We start from the raw sequence: 10,089 nt of genomic DNA on the forward strand, positions 1-10,089 counted from the left end.
TGGGCATAAATCTGACAAAAACAAGAGGTTTTCTAAAATAAAATCTGCAATAAACACCAACTTGGAAAATGATAATATCATTTTCCAAGTTGGTGTTTATTGCAGATTTTATAATACCTTTAGGTATATGAATTAAGGCAGATACTGACAATGCTGCATATTTCAGAAAGATGGGCTATTACTGTATTATGTTGTTAGGTTGATGCCTCATTGATTTATATCGTGCATATCTGTGTCTTAATGGTATAAGGCTTTATACTTCGATAACAACTATAAGCTCTAGGATTGTCTAATGTCTTAGTTTTTCCCTATTGGTTGTTTTATAAAAATTGTCTTTGTCTTTATTTTCCCTATTGGCTGTTTTATAAAAACGTATCGTACGTTTAATGAGAAAAATAAAATTGAAATGTCTCAGAATTACTTTTATTTCCAATGGAATACACAATATAATTAATACAGTTACAATCATTAACATCTCCACGAGCTAACCAACTATCTGTGAATAGTTGGTATTTTTGTTTGATCCATATGGCTCATTGAAATGTATAATATCAAACAAATCTGCAGGTGTCAGCAATTTGGTTAGTTTATGTACAACTCCATTCGTTGCATGTGTGTCCTTCACTTTTACAACCGCTCCATTAGCATAAATCTTGTCTCCTAAGAAAATAAAATTATCTAAATTTATTAATAGTTTAAGCAATAGAATAAGAAAGAAATAACGTAATAAGTGCATGATACCTTAGGATATATAGATAGGATTTATAAAAAGAGAAATATGAGCAAAAAAAATACCGAAAAGGGCCAACAAAAGAAAAAACAAATCCCTTATAATCAGTGCAAGAAATAAATAAAAAAAAAAAAAAAAAAAAAACCAACCAACCAACCCTTCTGCAAAGTATTTACTGCAAAGTATTTTCGGTTTCCGAAAACTAGTTCAAAATCAGTCTCAAACGGATAGAAAGATATAAAAGCGATTTCATAACTGATATACATGTATATATCTAGTATCAATAACCTTGGCACACATTGAAGTCCAAACATCATAAACAGTTCAAATATATTGGTATATCCTTGTATATGCAATTACTTTGCGATTGTTGGCATTGATTTCGAGTCATTGAAAAATTGATATGAGAAAAAAAAACACCTTATAATCAGTGCAATAAATAAATAAAATAAAATTAAATAAAATATAAAAAAAAAAAACAAAAAACAAAAAAAAAACACACACACACGCACATTTCAAATTTAATTTCCCCTGATATTTTATTTCACATTTCACACTATGGCTATTGCGGGTTAATATTGTTTGAATGTAAAATTCTTTACAGAGTCATCGGACAACCATACCCCCACCCCCACCCCCATAGAACCATAGTTTCAAAAGTGAACTTTAAGTTTTGAAAAAAATATTAATATAAAACAATGACTCGGAACTGCACTGAATCCGACAGATTCAGGTAATGTTTTTAATGTCCCACTGATATATTTCGTCCCTCTTTTAATATTCATGAAAATTATTATGATACCGGGTCTTAATAAATACGAAACTATGTGAGCAGTAGAGGCATATAATATATGTTTTTCGAATAAAAAATAATTCATTTTTGTTAAGGGCATCATAATTTTTGACTCTTTTTTTCACATTTTGTATTTTGTAGCCTACCATATTTGGGTATGGATTTTGCTCATTGTTGCAGGTCGAACTCTAACGCTCAGGATAAAATTCGAATATCACGGCCCACACCATGTGTAAATTTCCAACAACCTATGGCTTCGAAGAATTATTTCTTAATTGAACATATTGTCTGTCTTATTGTTTTATAAAATTGAGAATGGAAATGGGGAATATGCCAAAAAGACAACAACCCGACAATAGATCAGATAACAGCCGAAGACCACTTATGGGTCTTCAACGCAGCGATAAAATCCAGCACCCGCATGTGGTACTCAGCTGGCCCCTAAATAAAATTTTGTACTGGTTCAGTGAAAATGAACGCCACACTGAACTCCAAAACATAAAAGACTAACAAACTCCAGATTCTCCTGAATTGGGACAGGCGCAAAAAATCAGGAGGGTTGAACATGTTTTTTTTCCCCTCCCCTATACCTCTAGGCAATGAAGAAAAAAACAAATACACATAAAATACCTACCCATAATAGTTGAAGTTAACTTTAAAGGACTACGGCGATATAATGATGGATAACTTTGATCTTGTACTCCTACTGAGTATATTGTTCCTCGTATCACGTGATATTCCAACACTTCTGCAAAACAAAGAGACAAAGAACTCTTCATGCCCATTATATTTAAAGTACACAAACATAAAATGTAATTGCTTTTTGTCATCTTATATCTGTCTATACGTTCAAGGGTTAAAAAAATTAAACTAGTTAAAAATTATTTATAAGTGGCTTTAAAAACAATGTGCATGAGCGTTTTAATAAACTAATAATACTTACTTCGTAGATTTGTCACGTTTGTTTGAAGCTTTTGCCATTCATCGACTCCAAATCTAACAAATGCTGTATTTTCTGGTGAAAATACTGTAAATGGTCCCCCTGTAACATCAACTCAATTTTAGTTAACTGTTCGACGATTTATTCGGCTATTCACTATAAAGTGTGCCTTTTCTATCTTTCATTTATATGATTTTTTCCCTCACTTAAGGGGGTAGACCTTGGTTCAGGGAGATAACTCTTTAAATCAGTTATGCATTTGTAAAAGTCAAGTTCCGTCAATGAATCTTAAGCATTTACCTGAAACAGATTAAAAATAATCTATGTAACCTAAAAGCTTAGAATATGTTTTTGAAAATGGTTGACACAAACGTACTGATGATTTTAAGAGTTATTACCCTTAACCTAGGTCAAGTAGAAATATACAAAATATGAGAATTGTATTCGATTAAATTCGTTTTCTCAATTGCTAATCATTATACTGCAATGGAAATCGAAATGTTGTGATTTTGATCTTCAAAGATGACAGTTTTGGTCTTCTGCTTTGTTTCAGGTAGGTGTTTTCTAAATAGTCAGATTAATCGTAATTAATGGACTGGATATTTCACTATATAAATTGTTGTTTACGCTCCCTGCTTTCAAACAGACGTCAAAACCAAAGTTTCCAAATATACTCAATTTTGTTTTTCAAAATTAACAACCTCCGACCGGTGTACTAGAATTAGACGTATTTGTTAAATTTCTTGTTTGGGTTTAACATTTTAGTTTATTTGCGATTAAGCCCTCTATAAGGTCATTTTAGTTATGTTTGAAAATGGATGCTGCCTTTCAATGTTCTTACACTTGTTTTTCGGCCTATCATGGTTGACCATTTTCCCAAGTTATACAAGAACAGCAATACAACGGTATTTAATAATGCATACTACAGGGTGCAAGCCTCAAACATCTGAGAAGTGTCTATTTTTATATACAAATTATATTTGTTGGTTTCAAAATGGGCAATGATATTGAGATACATATTTTGAAACAATTTTAATAATTTCATACCATCTTGCATGCTTTTTATCATGCCTGTTATTTGTAATGCATGAATAAATGTAGTGTAGTCTGGGTCATTATATAGGACATCCATAATGTTTCCAATTGGCGGGAAAAAGGCATCATGAACAACATGAATAATGCCGTTCTTTGTTCGCATATTTTTAGCCATTATTCTTGATCCTTGTATAAGAAGAGTCTGCAATAGAAGAAATATAGATTCCTACACTGCAACAAGTGTATTACGATATTTCTCCACTCGAGACAGTTAAATTTTATTATTTAAAGCGCGAGGCTTGCCGAGCATTTTAAATAATTAAATTTAACTGTCGAGAGTGGAGAAATATCGTAATACACGAGTTATAGTGTGGGAATCTGTTTCTCTGATGACTTTAATCATTCTTTTTCACATGTTCAAAGATTTTCAGAATCTTGTGTTCTTTATATGCGACGTCATCAGGCAAGGTCGCCTTTTTTTCATGACGTCACAATAGAAAAATTGTGAAGAAAACAAAACATTTTGACGTCATAATTAAATTTCGACTAATCATTTGCCGAGAACAGATCTTTCACTAGTGAGGAGAAATATTTTTCTCACACCAGTCAGGAAATGTGAAAATAGCACAAAAATTAGAGAAACAGAAATATCTTTTGACATTTGTTTTATATCTGGGCGTCACTTGTAAGTCCTGTGGGGACAAGGCGCGTTTTTGGCGTATTGTATTTTAAACCTGATGTTTTTTGTTATCTATTAATCATGTTTTTCTTTGTCTAATATGTTCTCCTATTTATTTGTATTGTAGTCCTGTAATATTATGTTGTCATTTCAATGTTATATTTAACTTTGCCATTAAAGTGCGAGGTTTGGCATGCCACAAAACCAGGTTCAACCCACCACTTTTATTCCCCTTTAAAAGTGTCCTGTACCAAGTCAGGAAGATGGCCATTGTTATATTATTGTTCGTTTCTGTGTGTGTTGCATTTTAACGTTGAGTCGTTTGTGTTTTCTCTTATTTTTGAGATATTGAGATAAGACGTGGCACGGTACTTGTCTATCCCAAATTCTTGTATTTGGTTTTCATGTTATATTTGTTATTCTCGTGGTGTTTTGTCTGATGCTTGTTCCGTTTCTGTGTGTGTTACGTTTCGGTGTTATGTCGTTGTTCTCCTCTTATATTTAATGCGTTTCCCTCGGTTTTAGTTTGTTACCCCGATTTTGTTTTTTGTCCATGGATTTATGAGTTTTGAACAGCGGTATACTACTGTTGCCTTTATTTGTACACTGTAAGGAGTGTTGCAAAATCTTATTTCATGTTTATTTGGCGATATTTACCTTTGATCTAGTTTGGATGTTCCTTCGGTATCTCAAGTGTTTCGTATAGAGACCTGAATCTTTAGAAGGACGTATCTGTGGTCCATTTTAAATGTTTCGACAAATAACAGCAACCTACATTTCAACCCAATGTTCTGGATGACTTTGCATGGATTTATCTGAGACAGGCACTTAAGTATACAATTATGTTCTAAAATAATTAGGTTTATTCTCTATTTTCTAATTGATGTTTTAAGATGCATCCAGTCACAAACACGTGCACATCTTATATCTAAACATTGTTTAAAACATTTTATATATATTATACAAATACCAATATAAGAACGTAAAAACTCACATCTCCATTTCTGTAGTAGTTTAACCGGATTCGTTGTGGATGCAGCGTCCATAACGTCTTTTCATTAACATGAAGTTCGTCAAACGTGTATACGTGACGCACGGTGTGGAATTTGATAAAATCCGCCATTGCCTTGGTGTCATTTCGGAACTTTTTATTGAATGTATCACCGAGTCGTTCAAATGCTAATCTGTCTGGACTGAAGAAGGTAAATGGACCTGGAAATACACCGGAAGTGTATAAAAGATTAACATGGACAGTCGCATTTAGCTTTTAATTAATTTTTAATTTGATTTAAAATGATAGCTACGGCAAAGTTTCTAGAACTCACATTTAGATTTAATATTGTACTAAAAAATCAACTATAGAAGAATCATGCTTATCTGTTGTTGTTTTTTTTCATTGTCATGGAGTTGTTAACGTTGTCTTTTTTTCTGTTGGTCATGGAGTTTTTTTTTCTTTTGATCATGGACTTGTTTTTGTCTTTTTCACTTTTGTTCATGATGTTGTCTTTTGAGTACTATGTGAACTTAATGGTTGTTCTTTGACCAATTGCTGTCGACTCGGTATCCAATCTTGATGCGTCAGGGATATTTCGGGCTTTATCACGGATCTTAGTACACGTGTGACGTATCTCCTTATTTTTGTGTTATATAAGTTGATGTATATTATGTTTATTGACGTCACAAGGCAACATTATATTTAAAAATTTAATTTTGTTATCTAACAGTGTAATAAAATGTAATTCGCAATTTTGGGAATAATCATGTCTGAAAATCTATAATAGTGGTCGACACCTACATACATTTATGACATAATTTATATAAATGATAGTTAACCTTCAAAATCACACATTCCACTTTAAGACATGGGTTGCGTTGAATATCGTAGCAGTTACATAGAGCTACGTAGATAATTGACTACTGCAAACTTATTACTAGCCTAGTTGCTATATAGATCTATTTAGCAGCTAGGCTAGCTACACGTTCATAATTTAAAATTCTATGTAGCCCTATGCAGCTGCAATGATATTGAACACAACCATGCTATATGGCAGGGAACTTTTATATATATATCGGTAACCTTTAAGGATATAACGTTACACGAATGTTTAAATAATATAGCACACGAGGTTGCTTTATGGTAAATAATGGTAACAAAAAAAGAAAGCATAATTAGTACTGAAACATACCACCGACTTCAAGGATTTCAATAATTCCAGAATTCTTCAGGACGTCGAGAGTAGTCGCAGTATATTGGCTAACATTGAGTCCTTGTACTAAATTAGAGAAAACAAATCCTGCACCATCTTGAATTGTATCATCAGCAGCTAAAGTATCAAAAATTACCAAAAAAATTAACAGACCGCGAGCAGCCATTTTTACAAAATGAATTATAATAATTGTACGTTATTAAACTCTTGACAACACTAGTCGCCACACAAAACTGATAAGATATAAATACATGGAACTTTTATTTAACATTAACCATCTGTACTTCTAATAACAATATTCAACATCTGTAATTTTTCTTAAGGGATTTGTTATTGTAGGAATATTGATAAGCGAGCTGCCATTAAATTTGAAGGCCGTACATTTTCTAAATATTGCTTACATCCATGTTATTTGAACTTTGGTAGATAATTGTCTCATTGACAATAATACCACAAGTCTTTAAAATTACTATTATTTTGTTAGACAGGTGTTTTTGTTAAATAAAAATCTTTATTAAATAGATTGTATATCAAAATAGTTGAAACAGAAAAACGACCCAAAGAACATGAATAATTCAAGAATTTTGCACGTTATTGGTTTATTACCTAGTATAAGTTAATTGATTTGTGTTATATTTTGTGTAGTGTTTTGTTGTTACCATATATATGCATTATAACAACAAACTGTATTCTTGGATGATAACACGCTTGTTCTCAAGTTGTAAAATGCATTTCCCCGCCTGAATTGCTTATTTGGATAAACTTTTAGGAATTTTCGGTCCTCAATGCTCTTCAACTTTGAACTTCATTTGGCCTTTTTAACATTTTTTTATTCGAGCGTCACTGCTGAGTCTTTTGTACACGAAACGCGCGTCTGGCGCAAATTTAAAATTTCCATCCTGGTTTGTATGATGAGTTTAGGATAGAATAAAGAGTTTTTAAAAAATCCACGTTAATCGAACATTGGAGGGCATAATCTGTCTAAGTCATAATTCAAGTTTATTTTTTTTATTGGTTATTAACATTGAAATACAACAGATCATATTACATGATAAAATTACAAATAAACCCACAGGCACAAAAATGAAACTGGCAGCTAAACAGCAACTATAATACAAACATATAAATCAGCATGTACATGTATAAGAGCTTTTCTAAAGTGCTCAGTATACATGTAAAGTGTTCTTTTGTATACATGTATAAAATCTTTCAAACAATTAATAAGTGAATCCATATCGTACATTTTGATAGCAGGTGTTTTTTAACGTTTGAACTGCTGTTTCTAAAAGGAAAAGACAACTCAATTCTTATTAATATCATTATTGTTTCATTCGTCTAACACAAATAACAATTCTAAGCAACAATAAGTAACTGTTTGTTCTATAATAAAGATCAAAACCTCACACCACATACACGTAGCGAGCTATTAAATGCAATTCATGACAACATGTACAATAGTAATCGAGGAAAGCAACGGCCTCATTTATTTACATAACAAGAAACGAACAACGAGTACAACGACAACCACTAAATTGCAGGCTCTCGAGTTAAAACAGGGACATATTGAAGGTTTGAGAGTCTAACCCTACGTACTAAAACCTTGACACCACTATATAAGAACATACTGAATGTAAACAAGAGTTAAACGGGCCTATCTTAACAGTTATATAAATGTACAAAACACTCACACGCTTAAAAACACTCACAAAAAGACAACTAATGACACAAAACACTTGTCTGTGAATTCACTTGCAGTTACTGAAAGCAATGCCAAGGTAAATTACATCTTATAAAAAGAATCCTAGAGGGATACACAAATGAGTGTGCTCTTCTAAAGGTATTTAAAATGGTTAAAACAAGCATTGCACTTGGAGAATGCAGACTCGAAGTCAAGATGATATTATACATTACTTTGGAAGCGTATGGAATGGCTAAAATGCGACACGTCATTAACTGAGTACAGGCGTTTATCTAATAATTGAGAAGTGGGTGCGTAATAACAAGAACTGTTAAATATATTACCAAGTAGAGCAAGGCGAAATCGTCTTTGGACGATGTTATGCTAAAAATAGTGAATAACGCCCTCTACGACCTTTAATCCGCAACTGGATGCCATAAGTACTTGTAGCTCAAATATTACTTTTTAATTTACAACACTACATTTTTGAAAAAAAGACAAATATATTCAAGTCCCGTCAATTTTTGTAAGCTGGTCTTTTCGACAAAAAAGCGACTTGATTTCATTTCTGTAGACTTCGCCTGTCTTGTAATATATGATGAAATTGATGCAAGAATTTACCACTTGCGGAATGTAACCTACAGACATAGCAACTTCAAAAATGTTACTCGTGTATTTATAAGGCGTCATTCCGATGAAAATAATGATCATCAATATTCCAGTAGGCAGCTGACAGACGAAAAATGAAAATGTTAGAAACAAGAGCGTTCTCGTGACCTGCATCTCTTTCTGATTGGATGATACCTGCGAACTGGTTGTCATTTTGACTCGGCGCCTAGCGGATGTCACAACAACACCTCCGGTTATTGTACTGGATAGCATGACTCCAAAAACCGGAACAAACTTGAACAATATAGCCATTGTTACGTAGAAAGAGTCCGAAAACGCTTTATTCCTTCCAAGTTCCGTTGGTTGAATTATCGAAACAAAACTTTCTGTTTTATTAGAGTAAATTTCTTTTGTCCGATAAATAAAGAGTAATGGTATACACATTGTAAATGTAAAAATATAAACGAATGCAACAGCAATTATTCCATACTTCTTGGAAGAGTATTGCTTAATTTTCATTGGTTGAAGCACACAAAAGAGCCGCTCCAAGGAAATCAAAAGTGTGATTGTATTACCAATGCGCGCAGGGATAGCGTTGAAGTACGTATCAAAAAAGGGAATAATTTGTATTCTCTGCTGAATAGTAAACGGGATTTGATAGTACAACGACGCTGTAGAAAGTGAGTTCATGGCAGCAACAAGTAAAATTATATTATCAGTAACAGCCAATGAGAAGAGCAAGACAACGGTTGATGTTATCGTTTTAAGCTTGTAAAACATTATGCAACAGAGAGTATTTAAAACCAGTCCAACTAGCACTAACACTGGAATAATCCCACAAAATGTTAATATCTTAATCATCTGGACGGTGTCTTTTGGTATGACATAATATCCGTATCCTGTCTGCTCCGTTGTATTCGACATCTGAGTCATTTGAGTTTTTTGTACGCTTCCATTCATCGTAAACCTTATATTCAAAGTCGATTATAATTATTTTCTTTCCAACACCGAACGTCCAAAGATATAATTTAACATTATACTGATGATAACACAAGACTGTTTTTGTTAAATGTAAATGTTCTTGAATAAAATTATTATATCGAGAAAGAGCAAGAATCAAGCTTATTTCCGGTGACAGCAAATCATATCCACCCGTAACCGACCCACGCAATATTTATATCAAAAGCTAGTCACATGAAAAATTGCGTCATTAACATACTTAGCAAAATAATTGCATTTAGTATGGGATACATAAAGTACAAACTCTTTTCATATTATTATAATCACATGTATCATAGAAAGAAATTCCAATAAGAACTCGTTAGTTCTGGGTATACTACCAGATATTGTCTAGATGCCCTATAATTTTGACGCTAAATAACAAATAACAAAATTCTGAATTACTATTAATTTCAATG

General features: G+C 32.6%; 1 protein-coding gene across 1 annotated transcript; it reads right to left on the bottom strand.

Moving 5' to 3' along the window:
- Positions 1 to 407: 407 nt before the first annotated feature.
- LOC139487040 (transforming growth factor-beta-induced protein ig-h3-like) lies at positions 408 to 6,576 on the bottom strand. The gene is made up of 6 exons (XM_071272057.1): positions 6,364 to 6,576; positions 5,172 to 5,389; positions 3,511 to 3,700; positions 2,467 to 2,565; positions 2,158 to 2,271; positions 408 to 660 (listed from the first exon to the last, which is right to left on the bottom strand). The coding sequence occupies exons 1-6, from the start codon at positions 6,548 to 6,550 to the stop codon at positions 485 to 487; spliced, it is 984 nt and encodes a 327-aa protein (XP_071128158.1). The 5' UTR covers positions 6,551 to 6,576; the 3' UTR covers positions 408 to 484.
- Positions 6,577 to 10,089: the final 3,513 nt, after the last annotated feature.

Source organism: Mytilus edulis, chromosome 8 (assembly GCF_963676685.1).
Source record: "Mytilus edulis chromosome 8, xbMytEdul2.2, whole genome shotgun sequence".
In the NCBI taxonomy this organism is placed as follows: domain Eukaryota; kingdom Metazoa; phylum Mollusca; class Bivalvia; order Mytilida; family Mytilidae; genus Mytilus; species Mytilus edulis.

Bases quoted from the DNA above. Each gene is read 5' to 3' on its own strand.
- LOC139487040 (XM_071272057.1), bottom strand. From the start codon at position 6,550: ATGGCTGCTCGCGGTCTGTTAATTTTTTTGGTAATTTTTGATACTTTA. The intron at 5,390-6,363 runs GTATGTTTCAGT...GTGTATTTCCAG, and splicing joins TGAAATCCTTGAAGTCGGTG to GTCCATTTACCTTCTTCAGT. The intron at 2,566-3,510 runs GTATGAAATTAT...TTGATGTTACAG, and splicing joins GATAAAAAGCATGCAAGATG to GGGGACCATTTACAGTATTT.